This window comes from Indicator indicator, chromosome 1 (genome assembly GCF_027791375.1).
Source record: "Indicator indicator isolate 239-I01 chromosome 1, UM_Iind_1.1, whole genome shotgun sequence".
Lineage (NCBI taxonomy): Eukaryota > Metazoa > Chordata > Aves > Piciformes > Indicatoridae > Indicator > Indicator indicator.
The window spans coordinates 81,916,871-81,944,753 of NC_072010.1; the positions used below are offsets into that span (position 1 = coordinate 81,916,871).

Below are 27,883 nucleotides of genomic sequence, written 5' to 3' on the forward strand. Positions count from 1 at the left end.
CCATTGAAAAAAACTTCCTGGGACACCAGACTGCCTACAATTAGGTAACATGCTTTTCAGCATCAACTTGATGCAAATTACACCAGAAACTAAAAGTCTATGCTGGAAAAGCAGTGTCTCCCAGAGCAAACCTCTGCCAGGGCAATGAATGGAACCCATAGTTGTTGACCCTCTTGGGACACAAAGATAATTCCTTCTACTCTGTATTACCCATGGAAATTTTTTATTCATTAGTTCCAAAGCTGCATGCTAGAGACAGCTGCTTCCTCACTTGTATGCCATTGAATACTCTGTGATAGCTCAATGCACATAATAACACTTCAGAAAAACTAATTTCTCTGGAGACAGATAATGAATTCTTCTGTTTGGAAATGAAATGGATCTCTAGCAGAAGCTTTATGATAGATGAGTGGATTACAGTTTAGTGTGCATAAATCTCCATTTTGTAGTACAGAGCAGTTAATAAACTTACTGATCACAGTATTAACAGTCAAAATAATAATAATACTGCTTTACATACTGTTCTCACAATTATGTAGCAAACATCTAGAGCATATGTTTTACTTTACACTAACAAGGTGTACTGCCTTTAACTTTCTAACCTGACTTACTATTTCATAGGTACTGGTTAAAAACTTCCCAGCATGACTCTATGTACAGTCTCAGACATGTAAATCAGGCCTACAGAGTACAGAAATTACAGAAATCTACTACAGCAACTCACAGGGTTTTTTTGTACCAAGAGGGCTGAATTTGAGCATAATTGTGGCAGCTGCTGCTGGTAATACCACTGCAGCTGTGTAGAATATGTTGCAGTTTCAAATCAGTTATTTGTGGAGAGAGACTACCATGACAATCTCCCCTGTCAGTGGCAACACTATTTGCTGTCATGGACAATCAAGGAAAGAGAAGCCATGGAACTAAGTTGGGTATGAAAACTAGTGCTTTTCCAAAAGCAGTATATCCAGCCAAACATAGAGATAAGAAATAGATAACAGCAGAGAAAGTTTTGTCCTGTTGAGATGCATGATAAGCTGTCTTTGGTGAGGCAGGGGCTTCCAGCAGTCTGCGTTCTTTCCATTACCTCATCATTTACTTTAAAACTAATACAACGCAATGCAACTTGAGCTAAGTGTGCAACTGCTTCTTCATTGAAAAGATGACAACAAACATCTGTCAACGTCAAAAAGCAACCAAAATTCTAAACTGTCCATAGCACTACGCCTATAGAGGCAAATTTCTCTGAAGCACCAGATACTCCTCCACAAATTAAGTAGCAAGGTTTATTCAAACACTATTCTCAGCTTGCAGCAATGAAGTCCCCAGCTTATTCTCAAACCAGGATTTCACACTCCAAATTTGTAAGTCATTGTGCTGCCAAGTTATAAATGTGAAACAAATAATTTTTACACAATTCAAAGTAGTTTCTGACTCCACTTCACACAGCCTAAAATAAATGTGCTTTCTTTTACAGCATTCAGCTACTGCCAAGCTTCCCCCAATCATGGAACAGTATTTTCAAATGTTCACATGGCAGGCAGGCAGCTGCAGTGATGGTGGTTTCCTGCACAAATGAAAAGGAATGCTGACATTTTCCTAACTGGTCAGTTCCATTTGTTCCCAAAGATGCTCTGCCTTTCTTGTAGCTCTTTCCAGAATTAACTTACTCCTACCAAGTTCAGTTCTGCTAGGAAGTCATTCTTACCTGGCCAAACCCAATTGTGAACAGTAAACGGCCTTTTTTACTTCACATTTAAGGAATACTGAGATCTCTACATGACTCATCACTGAGGTATCAGTGACTCCAGATCTTTTGAAACAAAGTTTTGGGTTGTTGTTCCCCCTCCTCACCACACTTTTCTTACCTTTTATGGATGGTTTTTAATCTAGGGTATACTAGCTGAAAAGTGACTAAGAAAACTACCTCCATCCTCAGGGACTACCAAAAGCAAGATAAACAGTAACTAGTGTCCTAGCTATTCACTGTATTTGGGGCTTCATATGCACACAAATGCTCTCTTACATACTTGCAGCAAAACTATGACCTAAGCATTCAAGACCTAGGGTATTTTCCTCCATAGGCCCTTAGAAACTCAAATGTCTTGCTTCTTTTATTTAAATAAAAGGAAAATGCAGTGTACTTTCTCTAAATTTGATACACTTTGCTCTTTTTTCTTTGTAGTATCCTTTGAGAAGCTTAGGCAGTAATTAAAAAACAACACCAACAAAACCACATAAGAAAACAAAATCAACCTCAAAACCAAAACACATATAAATTCCATTAGTTGGAAAGAAGTCTCCGTGGAGGGACTTTTACACGTTAAAGGAGATTAAAGTAGGAAAGGCAATTATCTATGTTGGATTTTTAATGAAAGATTCATACCCAGCACTGTGTGGTTTCTTGTACCATTTTTAGCTCTTAGTATTTCTGCATCCAATGCCTAGCTCACTGTAGCCAGTGATCATACATAATCTGCTGATGTTTCTTATACAGGCAGCCTCCTCCACAGTTCTCTAGGTTCACACACTCTGCAATCTGCCATGTTCTGCCCCACATGATGGTAAGAAACCAAGGGCTTGCTGCTCATAAATGTCAACTGGCCTTTACCTGACTATCAGTTTCTTGCTTAGCTGGCACACTGTTCTTCACAGAAATACTGCACTCTCTCTAGCCTTAATCTGTTTTTAGTTTTTCATGATCTCAAACTGACCTATACATCTGTTCACGTATTTGTCTGCTTATTTCAAATGAAGAATGATTTTCTGTTACTGCTGCATGTGCACTTTCTGAGCTTTCTCATCTTGTCTTAACTGCTACCTGAGCTGATCTTGAGCAGCCCACACTAACAGTTAAAAACACTACCCATTTCTACTGATTAAAAACTCCTAGTTCTCTCTTTGAATGCCACTTCCCACAAGCCTGTCTACAGTGTTAAATGCTCTGCCCACACAGGCTTCTCAATGTAAAATACCAGCTTCTTCATCTCCCTAGAAAAGCAAAGTACCTTTACCATAAACTTGCATATGAATTTTTCTGGAGTGATAGCATCAGACCATTTTCTTATGCCCATACTTGCATGGAGAAAAACAAATCTTCGCCTAGAGGAATTTCAACAAAATAGGGATGTATATCTGAGGATTTGTAAACAGGATATTCAAGGAGTTTAATTTCTACAGACCTCTGAATTTCTAGAGGGTGGTATCTCAAGCATTACTCTTTATCAAGTGCAAAACCTTGCAGGACAAGAGTTTCCATCAGTGGGAGCCTGTGAAATACAAACAATTGTGACTTATCCCCACCTCTGTAAAGATAAAATATTCTGGGTTGCTGAAAACAGCATAGTCTCACTTGCTGGAGGGTTACTTTGGAACATCAAGCAACTTAGAAGAAATTGTGGAAACATTGAAATATGAGAGTGATGATTTTATAGAAGAATGAACAGTCTCTAGTTGTAAAATGGCTTGGGAAAAATAGATTAATGTTTAAACTTCTAAAATTCAAAAACTGTTGCTGGCAAAAAATGTAACAAAAAGGTTACAGATGACATAATGTAACTTCCCCTTTCCAATTTTTAACAGAAGAAGACTAATCTCCAAAGAAGTGGAGACAGCTAAGGCCATATTTCACTATACCAGCAGTTAAACCTATACAGAAAAATCAAATGCTATAGCTGACTTCAAAACATTAAATTTGGAATAAAAGTGACTTCCTTGAGGGAATAATTTCCTGCCCTTACAAGCTCTAAGTCAACAGTCGCAACCTCCATGAGAAAGAACTACCAAAAATGGTGAAGGTATAAAATCCCAAGTATCTATACTGACAAACTATCCATCTGCAAGTTGAGGAGAGAATGAGTTAAAAGAAATTGAGTATTTCACCACATATATCTACAAGCAACGCAATATTCCCAAGGAAAAAGAAAATGTTCTGTTACAGGCTTTGAAGTAAGAGCAGATGCGGTTCCTTGGCAAGCTTGTGGCAGTCTGAAACCATGGCTGCAGAGACGTTTTTCTTTCCTCAGCCACAAAGCCAGCTTACGCAGTTTCTGCTCCACTCCTCCCTACCTGCTCCAGCTCCCAGGCCCCTTAAGTATGCCACTACCATCGTCTTGGGGTGACACAATGAATCCTACAATAAACCCCCCAACGTTAACAACAAAACAAACAAACAAACCCCCAAAACTTAAAGTGGCATCACTGAAGCAGAAGTGAATAGCTAGGAAGGAAAATTGCTTAACCTGGATTTGGCATTGAGATGTATTCATTGAAGCACAGCTCAACTGCAAACCTCTTGGCAAAGGCAGGAGTAGTTTAAGGCAAGGGACTGGGCTCCCCAAGAAAGACACAGTTGCAACAGGCAGTCTAAGCAGACAGCAAATGGATTTTGCAAATCTGAAGTAGTCAGTCTGATACCTTCTCCTTCACTACAATAGAAATTTTCTACATGTTTTGAAGAAGACAGCTCTGTAGAAACCAGGCAAATCAGCTACCAAGACAGCAAGTGGAGAGAAATTACCTTTGAAATAGAAAAAGGATAAAAAAGAGGACCCTGAAAACTACTGACCTGTCAGCCTCACCTCTGTGCCTGGGAAGATTATGGAAAAGATCCTCCTGGAAGCTATACTGGATCACATGTAGGGCAGGGAGGCAATTGAGACAGCCAGCATGGTTTCACCAAGGCCAAGTCCTGCCTCACTAACCAGGTTACTTTCTATGACATGCAACTACATCAGTGGACAAGGGAAGACCAAGAGATGTCATCTACCTGAGCTTTTGTAAAGCCTTTGACACAGTCCCCCACAACATTCTTCTCTCACAGGTGAGCTCAGCATAAGTAGGGGCCTGTATCACCTCACAGACACCAAGGAGTCCAGACCATACGCTTGTGCCACCTGACAGAATTAACAGCCAGGAAGGTGCTGACTGACCACTGCTTAGAAATTAGTACAAGATCAGGCACTGGCAGCTGCCTCTAGAAAGGATCAAGACTACAGCAATAAGCTTAAACACAGACCAGCTGACTCTGCACTCCCATCCCCCAAAACAACTCCAATCTGTCACTGATGGCAACAATGCTGACGCCAGACAAAGACACTGGTGCTAGAGTAAACAGAAGGATTACTGAAATCTATATATAACCGTATCCATATACACACATACGTTTATGGCACTGTCAGAGGAAAACGAGCAAGGAAATGTTCAGATTTACAAGTGCCTTTTTTCAAAGCAAATGAGTACACTGCAGAAACATGAGTTTTACAATATTTTTTCACATGTCCTGAACAGAAATTAAGCACATGCACTTGGAAGAAAGTGTTCCATGATGCACTGGATAGATAAATAATACTGAAAGTTTGCTGCTTTTGGTGGAAAAAAAAAAAAAGGAAGTAGTCTGTGTCAGTCTTCTAAATCAAACTTAACATTGCAATTTCTTTCTTCAGTTCACTGCTGAATTCAAGTTTGGTTTATTGCATGATATGAGAACGCAACTCAGTAATTTATGCAGAGAAATCCACTATTTTAATCAAAAATATTTGAAAAAGAGGTATTTTTGAGAGCAACTTGTAACCATGTTTCTGCTTTTCTGAAAGGAAGCATATTGAGGCTATGAACTGACGTTTTAGTTAACCAGCAGGTCCATAATTTAGTAGATGTGCAGAATTAAATAACAATCTCTGATTCAGATAAACTTAGTTTCAGCAAGTAAATGTGCATTTTTTTTCCCATGCTGTTAGTAAAATACAGTGTGTTGCTTGATCAATCATTGTGAAGGAGACATCTGGAAACAGATTCAAACTAAAGGATTCAGCTTGTGAAAGAAAGTGCTGAGGGGTGGATTTGGAAACTTCATTTACTTCTGATCTTCTGAGCTTCCTATTGCTCACTTCATCATTCTAGTAAGCTAAATGAAATAAATACATAAAACCCCAACAAAACAAACTGAGAAAATATGCCACAGAATCTCCCTGTTGTACCTCTCACAAAAGGGAAATGTTTGACATTAGAAATAATTCCAGATTCAGTTGTTGGAGCAGCAGCATGAACACTGTCTTCTTTCAAAAAGGCAGCATCCTGCCCTTCAGAAAGTTCAGCTGCACTTCTAAGCGAGTGGGAGCTCCATGTCTCTCCTCTGTCACTCCAATAGGGCAACTCACACATGAAGGAAGTGTTCAAGTAACTTGAAGAGAAGACTTTTACATGAGCAGAGCGATCAGACTCAAATCCCATCTAGCCTGATATTCTGTTCACAACAGTGGTAACTAATGCCAAGAGCAGAATGCAAAAGCAGGGAAAGCAAGTAGCTACACATCACCAGCTTTACCTACTGAGAAATGCAGAGATCAGAAAAAGACAGATATTTCTTCCCACACTCCTCCAAAGCCAACCAGATGATCTATCATCTACCACCTCAACACCTCCTCCTCCAACAAATCACACATGATGCAGTCTCCATAACCTGGACTCTTCCACAATTTTCTTTCCACTATATCACTGGCCAAAAATCCCAAAACAATGACAGCTGATGAATTTTCAAGTGAGTCTTCCAATCCCCCTGCTCAGCAACATCAGGCTGGCAGACCTTCTGGAAATAAAGGTGTTTGGCAAGGATTGTCCAGAGTGAGAGAACAGCATTGGCTCATTAGGATTTGAGTAATCATATTAAAATTGAGGCCTACCATGCAGTTTGGAGACATTCCTTGCCAAAATTTCCCCAATCTTCTGTGATCAGAGAAATGATTTTTATAGCAACCACCACCTCTTCAGCAACTACAAATTAAATTAAACCCAGGAGATACTTATCCAGCCAAATGTGAACAATAACAATCAATAGTATAAAGCCCATGCTATTTACTCCAGTACAAACCTAACTTCAATGCAAATATCCATTTAAGAATTATTCTTTAACTTTACATTGCCTCTGTGCTTTCAGTGTACTGCAGAATTCTGACAACTCAGATACATGCTCTTGAAAATATCAGGGGGGAAGCTCTGATACACAGATAAACAAGTCTGGGTACTTTGGAGGCCAGTAATGATGGTAACACTAATGAACAGGTGGATCAGTCTGGATTAAGTAGTTCATAGGGCTACAGTACACATGCTTCTTGATATGTTGTCATATCAACCTTCTCTATTTTCTGGATACAGGTTAGTGTTATCACCCCTGTATTACAGGTCCAAATAAAAAGAAAATGGACACAAATTCCTAGTATGGACATGCTTTAGATTCCTCGGAAAGGGCTTCACAGCAAATCATATCACAAAGAGGCAAAGGTGCTCTGCCCAGCCACTAGAAAAGAGGTGTGACAGTGTTCTCTTGCAGCTTGGGGTTTAAGATGCATGCCTCTTCTTCCCAAAAGCATGATTGGAAGAGTCAGATTATTACTTTGTCTCTGTTTCTAAATTCCACCTATGTTGAAAGCTTTTGTAGATTTAGTCCCAAATGCCACGGCCAAAGTCACAAAGGAAGTCTGTAAAGGCCACCAAATCCAAGTCTGAAATGGGTAGCCTAACAGCCTCTGTCCATCCCTCTCATTTGATTTTGAGCATACAAAGACACAAGTTTCAAAGATACCCAGGCAGGTGGAATGCTCAATTTCTGTCTCCACAGTACCCACATTTCCCTAGTGTTGATGGACATAAATTCCATTTGGATGCTTCTAACATACCCTGGGCACAGTGAGAGATGCTGAAAAGCAAATGGTGCCTCTGAAAAATTGGCATTAACAGTACCCCAGTCAAATTTGCAGGGGTAAACTATGTGTCTCCAAGCAAATCAGCACTAGATGTTTGCTTTATAACAGAGAGACTTAAAATGTGTAATACTTGAGATATTTTCCCACCAAACTCTGTTGTAAATTCTGAGCAGATTTTGAAACTGAAGAGCACAAAAAGCACACGTCATTACATCTATTTCCACCTTGACCTTCTGACATCTGCTTTTCACAATTACTCCAGTACTGTACACTCTGAAACCTTAAACATTCTTGCTACAGCAACAGTTTCCCCAGGCAGATACAAAAGAGACTGTTAGAAAATGCTTAATTCATAGCTCACACTGTTACTGTCCGCTTACAACATTGTGAATATCATGCTGATGGCATATGAATTCAGCTTTATCAGCAAAGAACTGAGACAGAGCTCTCTCCTAAGCAAAATCATTGAGAGATCCAGAAATGCTGCATGCGGCACCTAGACAGAACTGGTAATTGAGGAATTTTAGGGGAAATGGAAAAGTGCATAAACTGTGAAGACAGACTGCCCCAGCTGAGTGAGTAGCACAGAGCAGCTTTTATGTCACATCTCTGTCACATGGTCTCACCTGCTCTTTTCCACAGCAGCTGCAGCTGCTTTGACAGGCTCTCCTGTAAAGACAAAGAATGAAAAAAAGACTAGAGGAGCCACTCAAGGCAGCTGCAGATGCTAATAGCATAAGCAAGCAGGCAGACTTGCCTTCATAAAATTACCAGCACTGTTGAGTGTAAGTAGTGTAAGTAGAGTCTGTGTCTTCCCACACCAAACTGTTCCCATATGAAGCAATCTTCCATAATAGCATTCTGAAAGCTATTTTTGCACTTACAAGACTAGGGAAGGATTCCTTATTCCACATGTGGCTTCTTAGCCCTGGGGTCTTCCTGGTGTTACTTTGTCAAAGTTTTGCAGAGCCCAGGTGGGCTTTTGCCCCACAGTGCCCTCAAGTCTTGAAAACTGCAAGGACACAAAACAGGTGTTGACACTGCTTGTCTGACTTAAAATTGAATTACTGCATGTATCTTCGTTGCAAAGAGAAACTTCCAATAGCTAATCCATGACAGCAAGCTACTGACCTGCTTCCACTGGATCCTTCTGAGACCACCAACTATCAAGAATCAGCCATCAAAAGCAGATCTAGCACATGGATGATGAGGGACAGGGCAGCTGAGAGGAGCAATGATCTGCCTCTGCCCTGCATGTCTTATTCTCATACTCCCATGACAAGTCCAGTCAGAAGGAATTTTACCAGAACACTGATTTACCAAGAGCTGCAACAATATAAGATTGCCAGACTTCTCTGACTCATGAATAGCTTAGGGATAATAGCTCTCTGGGAGAAAGGATAGCTGTGATCCCACATTTGTTCAGCAAGGAACACATCAGGATGCGTTTCGGTCACAGGGATAGCATCTAACTTAACTATTAAGCAAAAGGTCTGGAATGAGCAATTCTCAGATTGTATTGTTCATTCTTCTACAATTTGAGGCTTTTGGACCTTACTTCCGACTAGGGTATGTCAAAATCTCTTATAAATATGAACAAACAGAACTTCTCAACAAGCCACCTGAGGTATATACTATCCCCACTCCAGTAACTGGAACACATTAGACAGACAAATGAAGGGTGATAATTTCAAACATGTTTCTATAGTTCAATACATATTTTCATATTAAGACAGCATTCTTCACTGCCATCAAATATAAGACAAAATAGAAGTGTTGACATCTTGGCATTCCTCTTAAAGCAGTGTCTATACCACAGTCACACAGAACCATGTGAGCTTCTTTTCCCATGCTTCTAGCTATAAACCTGCTGTAATACAAATACGAGTACTCCACAGCATGCTTAGGAAGAATTGAGCCCCAAGACAGCCACTGGTAGACAGCATGATGCACAGCATCCTCAAATGTCATCTCAGAGCTGAAACCTGGGGCATCCCTTAGCAGAAAAACAAGAAGCCTGGCCTTGCACTTCCATACTTTCAGGGGCTGCCAGCACAGTCAAAGTCTTAGCCTGAGGCACATAACAAATAAGAAAAACTTCACATATGATTTCCAGTTCTATGTGTTAACCCTCACACAACTCTCCTGAGCATGCAGCAGAGGATATGATTTTCTGACATTAAGTACACCTCTACAGCATAATGTCCACTGGTTGTAAAATGTGTTGGATTGACAGGAAAGACATAAGATCATATAGCAAAACTATACATATTCTACAAAGGACTGTGTTTCCAAATTGATGCTCTTAGTACAAAGATAACTTTGTCTCTTATGAAATGGATACAAAACTGTGACCAACTGTTGTTCTATGTTTTTGCAAGTACAGACTGCTTTTCAATATTAAAGCAGTGAAAATGGTGTGCTTTTCTTTGTTTCTCTAGCAAGAAGGCATTTTCTCAGCTGTTGGCTTCCAAGTATCAAATAACACAGCCTCTACACTGGACACAGTGTGTGCACTTGTGAAGATTTTGCTGCTACACAATAAAAGGTTCAATCATCAAGAGCAGAGAAGTGGTACAAAAGAAGAGTCTTTCACATTTCTCCTTCCATTCACAAAAGAACATGCTTCAAAAGCATCTCTTCAAGTACCCACACATACTGCTGAGAGAACTCTTACTTCACAGGCATTTCCCAGAAGCTTCAGCAATTCAACTTCTAAAGATAGTGGCAAAAGTTCATGTGACAACAAGGCTAACAAAGCCAAGGAAGTTGAGAAGACATTTTTAAGTTCACCTTCCAGCTGCTTTGACAGTTTAGAGTAGGGAAAAAGAAACTAAAAATATGTTGGTGACCAAGAGAAAGAATTTGAATTAGAGTCTGATGGAGAAAAAGACAGACGAAAGAAGGGGAATAGCATTTACCAAAAGTGAAGGAAAGAAGGAAAGTATGGTGGCAAAAAACCTCCATCATTTTTCCAAAGAAATATATGGGCCTTAAACAAAACCAAAACCTTCATGGATCTGGTATTATTCAAACACATTTCAAAACACAGAAAATTCCATTACTCCCTCTTCATGGAAGAGGCAGTGGTGACCATCATCTTTTGGAGAAAAAGAAACCCAAGGGAAAAAACCTATAAATTGCAGATTTGAAACAAACATCTTCATTCACCATCTCCTTTCAATTTCTTCTTGAAGTTTTCCACCTGGCATGAAAATTTTAAGTTGAGACAACACTATTTTGGGAAAAGCTGGAAGGTATGTGTAGGCAATACAAACAGAAGCTTTAACAGAAGAAAAACTAGTCATAGCATTAACAACTGTCAGACTATTATCCTTCAGTAATGAACTGACACGATGGTACTACTTTGCTTTGCTTTTCTTTGTTTTTAAATAAAGGATTCTGTCTCATCGCCTGTTGACTACAGCAGTCAATGGTTCTTGATGTACTCGCAATGCTGTACTCAATTACAGTAGTCATCTTCTCTTACATGTAAAAAGGGACCAATGAAAAACTGCATAAGGATAAAATGCATGTTTCAAAGGCTAAATTTAAAAATGTAATAAATACATGCAATTAGGCAATTTACAAAATTGTTAGGCTTGTAAATCTTCCTTTCTTGGCTTCTGTCCTTTTAATTCTTGCACATATGAAAAGGCAACTTACTGTATTCTGTCCTTTTCATCTAGGACGCTTGGAGAATTCAGTACACTACTTAGGCCTGACAGGTATGGTGACCCAGAAAAATAACTACATGTTTTTCAAAAGCCAGAGGGAAGATTTTTCAGTGCAACCAAAAGCATCCCCAAGAAGCACTGTATATGCACAATGGTTATGCGAAGAACCAGAGAAACAGATTAACCTGACAAGAAAACCTCCTAAACCCCAGCATCATTAGATAATGATGACTGCATATGAAGAAACAACTGAAGAGGAAAGAAGTTAAAACTATCTGTAAGGAGTTTTAACCAAATGCATGGTGTTTCTAGAACACAAGATAAGTTTGCAGTGCATTAGTATGTCTGACTTCATGTAGCCTCCGTAAAACTCTGCTCACAATTATTTTGGGGCATTGCAGGAACACATAACTTGACTGCAACACACGACATGTATATAAAAACTAGCAAGAATTTTACATGAATTCACAGACAAAAAAAAAAGAGATTGTTTTAAAAGAGGGTGTTTGTGACCAACTGTACCACTCCTGAAATGTTAAATCACGCAGCAAAGCTGAGAGTTTGCTATTTTCAAAGGTTTTACTGTGCAAGTCAGCCAATCACTGCAAATGCCCACTGCAAAAAGAAAACAAAACACAACAAATTGCTACAAAATCTAGGGAATCTGCTTGTTCTTCAAGTTTGTGGCAGTTACCAAAAAATTAAATAAACCTGAAGTTTTCTTCTTTGGCTAGTCTGACATGATGGCTTTCTTTTCTTTGAAACTTCTGTCTCTGTAATTAGTGTTAATGCTTGTACATCACCACCCAAACACGAATGCCTTTCCCACCTAGACCTCTGGCCTGTTTAAGTCTCCCACATTTACAAAGTTTGCACAGTCTCACCCTCTGATGTGTGTGATCACATTTACCACCAGCAAATTCTAGATCAGGCGTTGGAAGTGAAGACATCAGCCATCTGATTATCTTTCTACATGCTGATGTGATCACGTGTGGGACCCAGCTATTTCACGCTTGGTAAATCAAGACTCTCATTATGCATGTCCAAAATAGCTGCATTGCTGTTGTATAGCATCTCCCAATTTTGCAGGGCGTGAGAAATGCCAGACTAATGTAAGTCATCCTTCACATCTCCAGCCTCTGTACTAGTATCCCCTTCCTTAGGTGCCAAATTCCCCTTTCTATTTGTTCCATTGCTCTTTTCCCACACGTGTCTCACACAGCAAATTGCCAGTAAACATGTATCAAACTTTCACAGCACCTATTCTAAAAGAGCAAATCGCTTATCTCCTTGCAAGTGCATAGGAAGATGCAGAGATCAAAGGCTGTGAACTCCACTTGGAGCACCTTATTTATGCCAGAGAAAGAAAACATGAGACACAACCTTCTGCTTAATGTTCCCTAGCTTATTCTTCAACTTATCATCAAGGTCACTATTGGAATTTCACTTTGGCATACCCAACCATTCACTTTCAATTTAGAGAAAATTAAAACCTCTTACCTCAACATTATGAACGTCTCTTCCAGACACAAATACCTGAACTTCAGGCATTATCTGGCTTCATAGTGCCCAAGTTTCTCTACAAATCTGCCCCTATGGTGGAGGGAGCAGCCCAGGACATACAGTTTGGGATTAAAAGGAAAAAGTGTCAGAGAGAAAATACTTAAGTAACTGTGGGTATCTCTTGTGGATGAATTATCTCTGTCTTCTTGAGCTTCGATACTGAATGACAATCATTCTTCATCACAGTATGAAAGATATAACATGATACCGTCACTATGGACTGCAGCTTAATGAACCCCTAAATTTAATATTGCTCGCAAACAGCATCCAGGAAAATTAATACCTCCCAAAGTAGAGTGGTACTGCCTTCAGCACAGTCTCCATACCAGCTTATTTGACACCATGAGGGAACAATGATATTCCTCTCCTCCTGCTGCTTATGCTTCTTCTTTTGAGAAACTCCAACAGAATTAAAAATTTATTCTATTTTCCTTTTCCTCCACCACGCAAGAAAAATTATTCCTGCACAAAACCATACTGTATTTTTAATTACAAAATTAGCATTTAGATAGCATTGTTCACCCAAGAGTTCTGTGGCACTATAAAATGTCAATTAAATCAAGTACTTGTTTACTTTTTTATGCTTTGAGGAATTGCAGACCATTATTACTACTATCCTCACTTTATCAGAGAAATTAGTGAAGAAACTGTGGCATCCAATAGCTAAAAAAATCAGATTCCACTTAAATTTACATGAAGATTTGCTGCTGAAGTGAATAAAGTTACACTTACCCATAACTGGGCTGGTACATGGCACACAGCAGACACCTAATTATTCCCAAATGCTTCAAGTACTGCTTTGGTGGAAGGGACAAAAGTAAAATCTTTATTCTGAGTCACAAACCTCTTCCCAGTTCAGCCGCTCATCATAAAGAATCAAATCATATTTTTAGCAAGAGCACCCAGTGAGAGGTCAGGAAGAGATTAAACAGCTATACCAAGGTCATAGAAGAATATTTGTAACAGAGAACATCTCTGAGGCCAGATTTCCCAATATCCAGGATACCACTTTAATCACTTGCACACCTTTAGACACCACTAACTACAAACATGAAATAAACAAAACTCCACAGTATTTACAGAAGTAACCAAGGATCTTAAAGCATCCTGTACCTCATCAAAGGAACGTTTCAACAGAGAACACAGAACTAATTCTGCAAAAGCATGATGAGAAAGGGATGCATGTCAGGCACCACGACTGAGATCCTTAACTCACTCTTCTCTGCTAACTAGATCAGCTGTGAGCCATACTGATAGGAAGTGTGAAATTAAGCAGAGGTGTTTCAGCTCACTGGATACACCCTGATCAAATAACTTAATTTTTATCTCTCACTCCTAATCGTTGTCCCTTTTATGCATTTTTAGAATATCTCACTCTCTTAGAGAAAGCAGAGAAAGCTCTAATAAACATTAACTATGGGTATTTCCCATTGGAGTCATGTGGAAAAAGTTATTTTCATATTGCTGCTTTCTTAAAACAGGTTTGCCTGCAGCACTTGCAGTGAAGTGTTGATAAAGTACAGCATAATCTTTTACATCTTTTTAAGGATTTCACAGAAACAAAGATGACTTCTGAGCATCAGAATCATGAAAAATGATTCTATGATTCTATATTCACTTGAAGACTTGGGTCCAGCTTAAGATGCAAATCAAAGAGAAACCTGTGGTATAGCACAGGATGAAAAGTACCATAGGGATGCAGGGGGACAAGAAAAAGGTCAGGTAGTGTTGCTGTTGTGCTAGCCAAAGGATAGCAAACAAAACACCTGTTCCACGTTATAAAATAAACTTAGGCTTACTCTAGGATTAAGTGATGTAGTAAAGCAGTTCCTCTCTCAGACATATAGCACGTTAATTAAACGTAACCATTAAAATTCTACAGTTTTTCCTTCAGCAATGAAGATTAATATTATCCTCAGGACAAATGTGTTATTCTTCTTGTTGCAGTCATAATTTTCTCTCTCTCTTACTGAAAAACCCCCACTTTCTGAGACTTACCTCTAACAAATGGTACTTAAGCGCACTCATCAGTTTTGCTTACTCTACTCTGTTTGGCTTGCTCACTTCCCTCACTTCTTTCTGGAGTTCTTACAAAACCTGGAAATGTTGAAGCCATCCATCACTCAATGGCCACCACATACCAGAAAACATAGAACAAGCATGGACTTACGCAGTTCTTCCCGGTGCCTCTCTGTCTGTGCAAAAAACTGCCGAAGCTCCTCCGTGATCTCCATGTTACTCAAGTCATATTCTATCTCCTCTTCAGACTCAGAGTCACCCTCTCTTTCGGAGTCCCTGTCAGCATCCTCCCTCCCTTGGTGACCACCTGTATACTGCTGAGCTCCTCCATAGTATGGAGCTCTACCAATTGGTCTATAGCAGGAAAAATAGTTTTGGGTATGTGGGAGATCATTCCCATCCCAATCTGAGTAGTGGCTATTTGGAGAGGTTGCATAAGGATGCCATGGTAGGTGATACAAGGACTCCATGGCTTTCCTGTAGGCTTTCTGGTGTCTATGCATCCAGCGCATGGCTAAGTCATAGTGCTTCCAGTATCTTGCAAAAACTTGCTTAGAATACCACGGCTCAGTGTCCTCCTGTAGTACACCAAAAAAAAAGAGAAGAGAAAAAAAACAAATTGAGAGAGAGTAACTGAGAGGACAGACACTGTAAACACAAATGCAGATTCTGCTTTTTAATCACTACTCATCCTTTTTATGTCATCACAGAATCACAGGGAGGGATTGGAGGGGACCTTTGGAGAATATAGAGTCCAACCCCCCTGCTAAAGGAGGTTCAGCTAGATCAGGTTACACATTCAGACATGTTTTGAAAATCTCTAGAGAAAGACACTCCACAACCTCTCTGGGCAGCTCCTTCCAGTGTTACATCATCCTCAAAATTTTCCCTTGTGTTTAATTGAAACCTCCTGCGTTCTCGTTTGAACTCACTGCCCCTTGTCCTATTAGTGGGCACCACTGAAAAGAGCCCAGCCCCATCTTCTTGACCTCCACCCTTTAGATATTTATATACATTAACAAGATTCCTGCTCAGACTCCTCTTCTCCAGGCTAACCACTCCAGGTCTCTTAGCCTTTTTCTCATAAGAGAGATGCGTCAGTCCCCTAATCATAATTGCAGCCCTCCATTGGACTCTCTTTAGCAGTTTCCTGTCTCTCTTGAACTGGGGAGCCCGGAACAGGACACAATACTTGAGGTGTGGCCTCACCAGGGCAGAGTATATGATAAACAATATAGATCTGAAAAAGAACAATTATTAACACAGTGCAAGTGCACTACACTTCATTGCTCTCACCACAATTGTTTTGTTTTTTTGCATCACAAAACTACCAGTGAAGAATTACCAAAAGAGAAGTTGTAGTGTCCAAGGTATTTTTCCAAGTGTTTGTGCTATTACAGTAAAGTTGGTTCTTTTTAGGGGATATGCTATGTGGATATGTTCCACAATTCCTTAGCTGCTCATGTGAGTTGCAAGAACTGAATCGTTCCAAGGTGTATTAAAACCTACACCTGATTTCCAAATCCGCAGACAGAAAACACAAGAGATTAAAATTCCTACATATTAAACAAAGACATTCATTTTATCCAGTAACATATTTCCTCCATCTGCCTGCCAAAATAAGTTTCTCAGAAAAGGTCAAATGGCAATTCAGCCAAGTTCATATATCCATCATGGCCTTGATCAAAAACAAGACTGTATTTAGTCAAGTGCAAGCTGCCATTAAATCTCCCTTTTGTACTCATTAGCAACCAACACATGAAAAGGGGTAATAAAGTGCCACTGACACAAGCACACAGAAAAATATTTCTATAGAATGAAACATACTATAACACACCTTCTCCTGTCTTCCTGTTAATCTTAGTTTCCCTGAAAAAAGAGTTCCAAGCTGTTCAGATTTCACCACGAATTATGAAGCCCCACAGACCACTTCATCTCCCTCCTCATACTACTCTGAAAAAGAGGGGATAATAGAGGATCTTACAAGAATGCTGTAAAGTAAACTAGGGCCTAGAACCAGTAAAATAAATAACTTTTTTTTTTCTTTCACCCACATCTTAATTTCCATAGCAAATGTTTTATCTGAGCCAAAATGGAATGCCTGTATTTTAAATTGGAAGAATTTTAATTAAACCATATTTTGGCAAATGCTCAAAACTATTCCAAGATAAGCTGAAGTTTTCAGAGATGAATGCAACATTTAAAGTCCTTTATTGTTTGTGGGGTTTTTTTAGTGGTTTTTTTTTTAAGGTCACACAGGATAAAAAAACGTTTTTAAGTGTGTTTTCTTGATCTGCACAGGCTCCATTCCATAGCCTTAAAAGAATGGTTCTCTGGGGGGAAAAACATAAATCCCAAAACAAAGCAGAAACCCACACACACACTAAGAAATACTTTCCATTTAGCACTGACATATCAAGCAAAGTTAATTTCATTTACTTGTATTTGTTTTCACTTTCTGGTTTTCAGGCATTAATACAAATGCCAGAGTGTGGAAAAATAACTGTAACTTTAATGTTTTCCTTCCTTCTGCAAAATTGAGTCCACTATCCCATAAGAGATCTAAAAATGCTATCTCTTTTTAATGTTCATTGGTAAGTGCTCTCAGAAACACAATACCTCCAACTAGCAGAGTTTATAAAGAAAACTCACAACAAACATATTCCTTAAGGTATTTCTAATAAAAAATGGCACCCTATTTGTGAAGGTCTGTGGGGCTTACCTACCTGATTTAAAAGTATCTTTCCTGAAAAGTAACAGTTCTTGGATGTGAAACTTCAGGCCAATTCTCCTCTTGGTCTAACACTGCACTGCTACAAGACCATGCACCTCAGAATACTCATTCCTAAGATGAGTGGGTGCAAGAAAAGCATCTGCCTTCCATATGGGATTTCTTCATTCTTAACCATCCAACCCTCTAAAAGCTAAGGATGAACAATGTTTTATTTACTGTTCTTGCTCTGCTTAAGAATGTCACGCTGACTTCCCATCCTTCAGCAGTCAGATGGGAATGTCCTTTTGTCAAATCTGAGACATTCACAAGTTACTTTTAGAACATTTTGTCTATTTTTCACACTACTTAAAAATGCAGTTCTGAAATATCATGAAGTTTGACCAAAGCAGGTATAATACATTCTACGTATTTCCATGGAAGACAGTACGTTCTTTTAAAGCTCAGAAATTATCTCCAGTTCTTCCAAAATGTTTCTAAAAGAGGCCTTGATGACTTTACTGAAAGCTCTGGAATCCAGCTGGCTGATTTCTCTAGCTGACTAGCTCCAGTTGTTAATTTAAGGGAAAGGAAGACAAAAAGCCAGTTCTTGTAGACAGAACTGTGATGCTGGTCCCTGTCCAACTACTTTTGGGGGCTTTTTTGTTGAAAGTGACCCTTGAAAACACCTTTTACATTTGAATTTTAAAAATATGTTGGTTAAAAAAGAAATTACAGAAATGTTTTACATTGGGGTGGAAAAGGGAAACGAACATTTTAAAGTCCAACTTAGTTCTGTGCCTGTGCTTTTTCAGCTGTGGAATAAATTGAAATAAGAGATTTCCTCAAGGAAACAAAAGCCATAAATCCAAGGCAGATGATCAGAGTCCTCTATTATTTTCCTGTTATGACTCTGGAGTTTTCCCAGGAGCAGACGAATCACTTACTCTTGCAATGTGAATTCTATTTTTAAAGCAATTTAGCTGTTTTCACATATAATTTTTACATGTCTACACTTGACAGTTCAATAAATGTGTTTATATGCATTTTGTATACAAAATGTGACGAAGTTATGACACAGAAACCCATAAAGGCTGCTTACCATCTCTTGTATTTTCCTCTCCTCAAGGAGAACTAGAAAAGAAAAGAGTAGCTTTTTAACTCATAGAAATTCATGCATTAAGATGGTGACAAGTGCTATGGTCTGCAGCTATTAAGTATCCCCTCCCTGTTGTGGCTAATTGAGTCTGTTATTTGTAAGTTTTGATTAGCATCAGTAAAGATCTCATTCCTTAAAATTTTGTACTACAGTAAGATTAAAAGGGAGCCTTCCACACAACGTAGTCTAAAATGTTTGTATTAAACACTTTCCCCCCCATTACCTTTTTGTTTTCTGTTTTGTCTCACCTTTATTTTCTGAACTTCTACAAGCATTATCTTCCAAATTAACACCAAACGAAAATAAAAAACCTAAACGAAACACAGTGTCCTCATTTTCTAGTGGTGTCTGCACAGGGGTGGGTGTGTGTGTATATATATATATATACATATATGGAGCAATTACCATAAAAATTATTAAATCCATCTTGACTTCATTTAAGTAGTAAGGCTTCTGTTTAAACCTATGATGCACTCATAGCCACATACTGCCCCTTCTTTTACTTTTTTTTTTTCCTTCAGACATCTCATATTGCCTCACGTAAAGAAATTCTTTTAATGTGAGGAAAGTCCTGAAAGAAGAGGGATAACTGAGGAACTGTGGTCTGGATGATTGGGTAGTGAGGTGGATTGTGAATTGCTTGAAGGAAAGAAGTCAGAGTTGTGGTCAATGGGACAGTCTCCCTCTAGTTGGAAGCCTGTATCTAGCAGAGTCCCTCAGGGGTCAGTACTGGGACCAGTACTATTCAATACATTCATCGACAACCTGGATGAGGGATCAGAGAGCACTGTCAGCAAGTTGGGTGGAGTGGCTGACACACCAGAGGGTTGTGCTGCCATTCAGTGGGACCTGGACAGGCTGGAGAGTTGGGCAGGGAGAAATTTTAATGAAATTCAACAAGGGCAAGTGTAGAGTCTTGCGCTTAGGAAAGAACAACCCCATGTACCTGTGTAGGTTGGGGACTGACATGCTGGAGAGCAGTGAAGGGGAAAAGGACCTGGGGATCCTTGTGGATGGGAGGTTGACCATGAGCCACCCATGTGCTCTTGTGGCCAAGAAGGCCAATGCCATTCTGGGCTGTATTAGAAGAGGTGTGGGTACTAGGTTGAGAGAGGTTCTTCTCCCCCTCTACTCTGCCCTGGTGAGGCTGCATCTGGGATACTGTATCCCGTTCTGGGAACCCTCAGTTCAAGGACAGGGAAGTGCTTGAAAAAGTCCAGTGCAGAGCCACAAGAATGATTAGGGTAACAGAACATCTTCTGTAAGAGGAGAGACTGGGGGGAGTTGGGGCTCTTTGGCTTGGAGAGAAGGAGACTTAGGGGTGACCTCATTAATGTTTACAAATATATAAAGGGTGAGTGCCAAGAGCATGGAGCCAGGCTCTTCTCGGTGATGCCCAATGACAGGACAAGGGGCAGTGGGTGGAAGTTGAGGCAGAGGAAGTTCCATGGAAACATGAGGAAATTTTTTTTCACAGTGAGGGTGACAGAACACTGGAACAGGCTGCCCAGGGGGGTTGTGGATCTGTTCCTGTGTGACCTGGTATAGGTGATCCTGCTCTGACAGGGGGGGCCGAGGACTTGGTGATCTTTTGAGGTCACTTCCAGTCCCTAACATTCTGTGATTCTGTGGTAACTGTACAGGGCGGGGGGGGAAAAAGGTGAGAGGGAGAACGAGGTATATTATCTGTAACCAGGCAGGGTTTATAATTACCATAATTTTCAGTGAGTTATCAGCATGAATCACTGAAAAATATTCTGAATTCTTTCCCTGACAATTATTTTATTCCATTAAGATGTTAGCTGCTTCATCCATATATTTTTTCTGACACTTTCACCCTCAATTTGAACTTTATTTTAGGTGAGCACCAGTGAAAAGTAACAGAACCTTGGTGTGCTAAACTATCATTGCTACCATAAGACATGGTCTTATGTTGCTGGTCCCAGCAACACAGGACTATAGCCAAGACAGCACTTGAAATTGCTGTAGATTTATACTAGCATAAAGCTGGGATTTTTTAGAATGCATATGAATACAGGGCATACAGCAGATGCGTTCTGCTTCATATTTAACAGCACTGATTAAACAGCAACTTTTTGCCTCTAAAAACAAGCCACAGTCTGTGGAAGGAGAATGGGGATGGGCCACATTCCAAGAAAATGCAAACCATTCAGCTACCACAAAGGCAAATTACTGTCCTTTGCAAAGCCCACACTACACTCAAACCCATATTCACCTTGTCACACCAGCCAACCACCAGGGCTTCTACAAGAAGCCCTACATATGTAAGTAGTCTCATTGCAATCAAGGGGAGGACTCATGAGCAAAGGGTTACAGGATGAGGCATTAGGCAACCAAAATGTGAGTTCATTGTACTCTCTCCTGCCTGCTTCGAAGAAGGAAACCCAGCACTGAGGTCCCTATAAAACACTACAATGACCAATGACTTGTAACATGTGAAACTCACATACATAAAAGACTCCTGGACTATCCATCTTAATTTCAAACATCTCATTCCCCATGCTTGCCCTCCTCAAAGTTTTATCTCTGCTCTTACACAAGATGTTTTGTATACCTTTCCCATATACATCTAGATACTGTAAAAGCTGCCATAACATCGTTTTCTCTCACTTAAAAACTTAAGTCCATAGTACCTGATTCTTCCATTTTCCACGAGAGTATGTGTATTTCATTTTCATGTTGACAAATTCTTACATGACAAAAGATTCTCTGAATTAGCTTCAGCATAAACAGAAATCAGGTTCATAGCTTAATGTAAATACACTTTTCAAAGCAGCAAGTGGTGAAGTCTGATATTTCATTTTAATAGGCAACATGTACATGTTCTCTCTGAAGGAGAAGGAGGGGAAAAACCCTGACAAAACTATCCAACCACATTAGTTTCCCAAATATAAAAAACCTGCTTTGCCAAACACAGAAACTTTAATTATCTTCATAAATTATTTATAAAACATTAGACTATAAATATAAAGCAAACCATAATACCGTTGTGAGCCAGGACACTAAATTAAGAATTTATTTTATTTTCAGCTGACTCTTCCAAAACAAACTACACAAAACATAAAACATAACAAGAGGCAGACAATACATGTGAAAATTCTATTTCTGTTATTTATGCTTTTAGAAATAAAGAAGCAAATGAACACAGGAAAATCACCATCAAATGTAGAATTTAGAATGAGGAAGGCATTTGTTTGCCTATGCTGGCCATTAAGGATGGAAAAGCTATTTTTTGATAAATATTACTTCCTTTTCTCAGTTTTAAAATATTTCCCCACTGATAATTAAACACTGATACATTCCCTTTCATCAAAACATGCCTGTCTCCTTCTGACTTGAGGCAAGTAAACATTAGCAAAAATAAGTAAATCTGAGCAAGACAATGACAGCATTTAATTCCATTGAAGTCAAAAGAAGTCGAGATAATTACCTGTCATATTGAGACATAATCATGAAATACTGGTTTTTGAACATGGTAATGTAATTCACACTCAGGAAGCAAAGTCCTCTAGTGGTGTGTAGTATATAATGCTGCCACACAGCTGCCTACTGGAGGCAAAATGCACAACTCAGAAAGACCTACCAGTGCTGGATCAAGGGCAGTTTGACCATGCAAAACGCCAATGTGCAGAGGTCTAAAATTAACCAGTTGCATGGTATTAAGATAGAAAATGTAAGATATTATTAAAGGAGGTTGAAATTTCAATCAATTTACAGGTTTCAACAAAAGCCATTTATATAAAGTTTTCCTGAAAAAGCAAACTATGTTTAAATCAGGAATACCCAAAATAGACAGTTGACCACAGCACAGCAGCACCACCTGCTGCTACTCTTGACCCTGAGCTTGTAAAGTGCCTTCTTCAGTCAGGCCAGAGATGTTCTTAACTCAGTATGGAGTTCCTGGCAATGGCTACAAAATATCAAATCAGGTAGGTGATAAACTCAAAGGGAACTTATTCTACTCAAAAGTGTTTAACTGGTGATATACTAGGAATGAAACTGGTTCTAATCAAAATTGTTTAACATTCTGACAAATATTAGTAAACTACAGATTCAAGATTCCAAACTGAATCACTACTACACAGCCAACTTAAGATGAAGTTTTAGAAATGATGAGAGCAAATGTGCAACCGCTCACCCTCTAACGTGAGAGTCCTCAACCTCAACGAGTTTTCCTTAGGCAGCATCCCAAACCTGCAGGGACAGTCCCCTGCTGCTCCAAGGAGACCAACTCAACTGGCCCCCTGGCAGGACTCCATTTAAACCCTAGTCCAATCTGATCTGTGGTTATATATGATTAATGGTTGAGAAGATTCTTTCAACCAAAGTGTTTCACTATCTGAGGGCCTTTCTTTCTGACCCAAGCATATATGTGATATTGCTGTGATTTCAGCCATACTAGGGCAGATGCACTAGCCAGAGGCAGTAAGAGATGCTTAGTTAAATCTAACACTAGAACACACATACAGGAATTACTTTCCAAAGTACATTTCTCCTGGTATCAGCAAGTGCAGTTCAGATGCTTTTTGTGGCTCCGAACAGGTTTTGGTGTTTAAAGCCAGAATGTGTCATTTCACTATTTAAAGTGTTAAAACGTCAACTTGTGCTGTGTATTTCGAAACCACTCTACTACATACTCTTTAAAAATATTTGAAGAGTTCAGTAAAAAAGCATGCTATGTAAAAACATCAGTTGTGCACCTGTTTCATATGTCCGACGCTTAGTCTTGGTGCGGAATTGCCACCAGGAGCGGGAAATGCCCTAAAAGCGGTTTGATGTTCTGTGCTGCTTATTAATACTGTGCATTGTTGGTGTATAACATCATATATGGTGTATAGAAGTGCCCTAGTTACAGTCACACAGAAATATAAGCCCGTGATTGCTAAGACAGTTGCCAGAATAAGCTATTTCCCTTACAAAGAAGAAAAGGTAAAATTCCCCAATGCTACACACTGCAATCTTTGAAGTGGCTGTAAGTACGTGTCCAGCATTTAGGATACAGTTATGCCAACAGGACAGTCTGTTGAGCTACGAAGACCTACCTATCACTATGATGTCTTCACGGCAATGTCCTTACACCAACAGTAGTAATTCCTGTGAATGGAAACAAATTACACATTGAAACAAAATTATATTAATGTAGGAACAATCTACATTTAACCATTAGACCTGCAAACAAAGCTTGCAGATCACACTTCAGCATAATATGTATTATGGCTCTTTTAGTATTAGCAGAGCCTGAGACAGTGTGATATTCTACTGCTACGATAAACCAAGGTCTTCTCTCAGATCCATGACACAAACCCAAAAGCTACTTGTGTCAAAAATCACGAGGTCAAAAGTGGAGTTCTAAAAGCTGTACAATTATTAGTAGTCCCAGTCAGCTTATTTCATATATGGCTTGTCAGCTTAGTCAAAACAAAGAGGATGAACGTTCCAGAGTACTGCTCTAGAAAGCGAAGTTCATTTCCCGGTGTCACAGATGCTGTGCCTAGATAACGGTCAGTAACTCTTAAGGACGACAAAACCGAAGAGCAGATCCCGGCTCTGCCAAATGGGGCGAACAATTTAAAAAGGGGGAACGAACTCTTACGCCCAGGCTCCTCGGCCGCCACCTCCAGCCCGCAGAAGACCCCTCCCGCCTGAGCTCCCGCACTTAGGCCGGAGGCATTTTGCAGAGGAAAGGAAAAGCCCGTACAGCCGCTTTGCGTGCAAGAAATACCATCCCTCTCCTGTACCCACGCACTCAGGCTTCGAAAACAAAGCTCTCCCCGAGCTTCTCGCTTTCCCCTTCACGCCGCTGCTCACCCCGGCTGCCCTCTCCTTCCCCCCACTTTCGCTCCCACGTCAGCCGTCCCGCCGCGGCCCAGCAAGGCGGGAGGCCTGGGCCGCAGCCAGAGCAGGGGCACCGTCATTCCTGCACCCACCCGGACCGCCTCGGTGGTAGCTCGCCTGTTAAAGAGAGCCCAGCGTAGCCGCCTCTGGTGTTTCCCCACTTCCTCCCAACGAGGACCAGGAAGAGCACAGCTTCCCTTCACCACTTCCGCCCTGCCTCTCATCTGGCCTGCGGCGCCATCTTGTGGGGTTGCCGGGTCCAGCTTCCTGAGGGCTGTCAAAGGCCCCGACGCTGCTGCCCCCGGTAGCCACTGTGGACCGTGGTGCGTGCTCATGCTGTCCCACAGCATGTACAGTGCTCAACAAGTTGAGTTGTTACTCAAAACCTGGGGTACGGAGTGACGGGTGGTGCTGTGACACTTTGATTATTCCCCCCCAGCGCCCCATTTCTAAACTTGCTGTACTGCTTTTGAGCTAGTATTTTCACGGGACTGTGTGCAAGCAGCCATTCAGGGCCTGTCATGGCCAGCGGAGTGGGGATTACTTTTCCCCTTGTGTAGCATTTGCACAATCTCTTATGTTACCTTTGTCTGCCATTATCTGGTGCCATCATGTTCTTCCGTGTTTCATCGTGATCGGTAATACCCTCAGCTTTACTGTACTACTCCAAACAACTCACGGATGCACTGATCCTGGCAGGGAGCATTCCCCAGGGCCTCCTCTCTCACCATCAGAGTTAAGAGTTATTTCTCCTCTCTACTTTCTTCACTTTTAATTAATAATTCCAATACAAGAAATATTTTATTCCTATTTTTCATCTCTCCTGGTGTGCCTACTGCTCTAGCAAGTTGCCTGCTGAAAATCCCAGCAGACCATATGGAGACAATTTCCCTTTGTTGCCTGCTTGAATTATAAAACTCCGTTGTGAAACATGATTTCAATTTTAAAACCACACATATTGAGTCTCTTTCATGTATCAATTTTCTACATTTATCTGCCATATATCCGCTGAAGTTATTCTTTGAAACAATTTCTACTAATTTACCTGGTATAAGCATCAGATTTGATGACTCATAAGTTCTTCAGATGTTTTTAGGAACTTGCTTTACTAATGTTGTCACAGTCATTGTCTGTGTGGAAGCATATAAAAAGCTGTCATCTTATGGGATCTACATGAATATCACATTAAATAAACCTCTGATTATACGCATTTCATGAGCATTGAGATCAGTACTTTCTGCCTGCTGAAGGCTGATTTATTATTGTTACTAGAACAGCCATTAGAGTAGGGAAATTTCCTCATAAAAAAACAGAGTTTGTGGTTGTCAAGTCTAGACATCCCAGAGAGCACGCCAGCTACTCAGAGTCACCACTTAATTAAGTTATGCTTTAAGAAGCAAGGAGTGTAATGACTGGAGGTTTGTAAAAAAAAATAAATGTTGAAAGTTTAAATCTGCAACACACTTTACTGCTTATATAAGCTGAAAGGAGCCTTCTGGGCATCATATCTGAAAGGGTGTTAGTTTCCAGCACAGGAAGATGATGATGGGGAATGAAAATTAGGCAGCAACCTCTTTTTCCTATACCACTGTTCAAGAAGTATATGTCATACCCAAGTGTATGATTCTTTTAAACTTGTGCAAATTTGTATGTAAACCATTACTACATTACTTTGCAAAGATTGTGTTATTGCAGTTCTGCTCTCCTGACTTAAGGATAATCCAAAATAAGTCCGTTTTAGAACTGTTGGCTAATTGTTGACTGACCAAAGTGCTGAAATTATTGACTATGCTTGTTCTTTGCTATAACAAAATTGTATTTAAGGATACATTATTTTCAGCCATGAGGCAAATCCTAGTTTTTTGATTAAAATAAATCTCACTTAGGTCTGCTTCTTGTATAATCTGGATCTACAATTAATAGAATTTGTAGGAAAGGATTGATACCTCTTTCGGGGGCAGGGGCACACATGATGGTGTTTGTATACAGGAAACTACATGTGAGACTTCTCCTACTTAACTCTCTGAGAAGAGAGAAGTACAAGCTACTGGAGGCAGAGTGGGGGGGAGATACAGAAACATCTTAAATTTTACTGCCAAAGAAAATATGAAATGGAGCTGAACCAATGGACCAAATCTCATCACTCTTACCTGAAGCTAGAGGTAGTTAATGCCTTTCTTCTGTAGTACCATCCAAAGAACAGCAATGAAGCTGGTGAAGGGTCTACAGTACAAGTCTTATGAGGAATGGCTGAGGTAACTGGAGTTGTTTAGTCTGGAGAAGAGGAGGCTCATGGTAGACTTTATCTCTTTACAACTACCTGAAAGGAGGTTGTAGTGAGGCGTCAGTATCTCTTCAGGTAACAAACAACAGGATGAGAGGAAATGGCCTCAAGTTGCACTAGGGGAGGTTTGTATTAGATATTAGAAAAAAATTTCTTCACTGAAAGAGTGGTCAGGCATTGGAACAGGCTGCTTAGGGAAGTGGTGGAACCACCATCCCTGGAAGCCTTCCAAAAACATGTAGATGTGGCACTTAGGGACATGGTTTAATCATGGACTTGGCAGTGTTAGACTAAAGGTGGGACTCAATGATCATGGAGGTATTTTCCAAATTTATGATTCTATGATTCCATGAGTCTATACCTGTGGCCTCATTGTTTGTGGACACAAGTTAGTGAATTAAAAATCAGTCTCTGAAGACTTATACCACTGAATAAGGGGGTAGAATTCCTTTGGCTGCCTCTTTATGCTTACTTGCAGTGTGGCAGTGATCTCTGCACCTGAGCTAATCACTCCTCAGATCCAAATATAGCCACAGACAGAGCACAGCAACACTTTTCGGCGCTGTTCATCTGATGACGCTGGTCATTTACTATGGGGTGAAATGAATTACATCCCAGAAGCACTTGTTTCTTCCACTGATTTTCAAGGAAACCTGAGGCAATTCTCACACGATGTTCTTACTGGGGGTGTGTGTGTTTAGCCAGATAAATCCTGTAGAGAAAAACAATAGAAACGCAGAAGGTTCATAAGTCATAATGTGGCAACAGTGATTCTAGACAATAAAAGCCATCCTAAGTCAATAGATGGCAGCCTTGGAAACAGTAATGCTGAGCCTCAGCCTGGAGAGTCTGAACCGCTTGCTCTGGAGGAGTAAGAGATCTTCCAAACAGCCCTAACTTGTGTATCTCTGGTTTGCT

The 27,883-nt window shown here is 40.1% G+C and overlaps 1 protein-coding gene across 1 annotated transcript in view; it reads right to left on the reverse strand.

Moving 5' to 3' along the window:
- Nucleotides 1-25,016, reverse strand: part of GEMIN8 (gem nuclear organelle associated protein 8) — a 35,234-nt gene extending 10,218 nt beyond the window's left edge. Inside the window, exons 1-2 of the mRNA XM_054384889.1 lie at nt 24,681-25,016; nt 15,108-15,534 (exon numbers count right to left, since the gene is read on the reverse strand). Of these exons, the coding sequence (XP_054240864.1) occupies nt 15,108-15,534; nt 24,681-25,016 (763 nt within the window). The remainder of the gene's footprint in view (nt 1-15,107; nt 15,535-24,680) is intronic.
- Nucleotides 25,017-27,883: the final 2,867 nt, after the last annotated feature.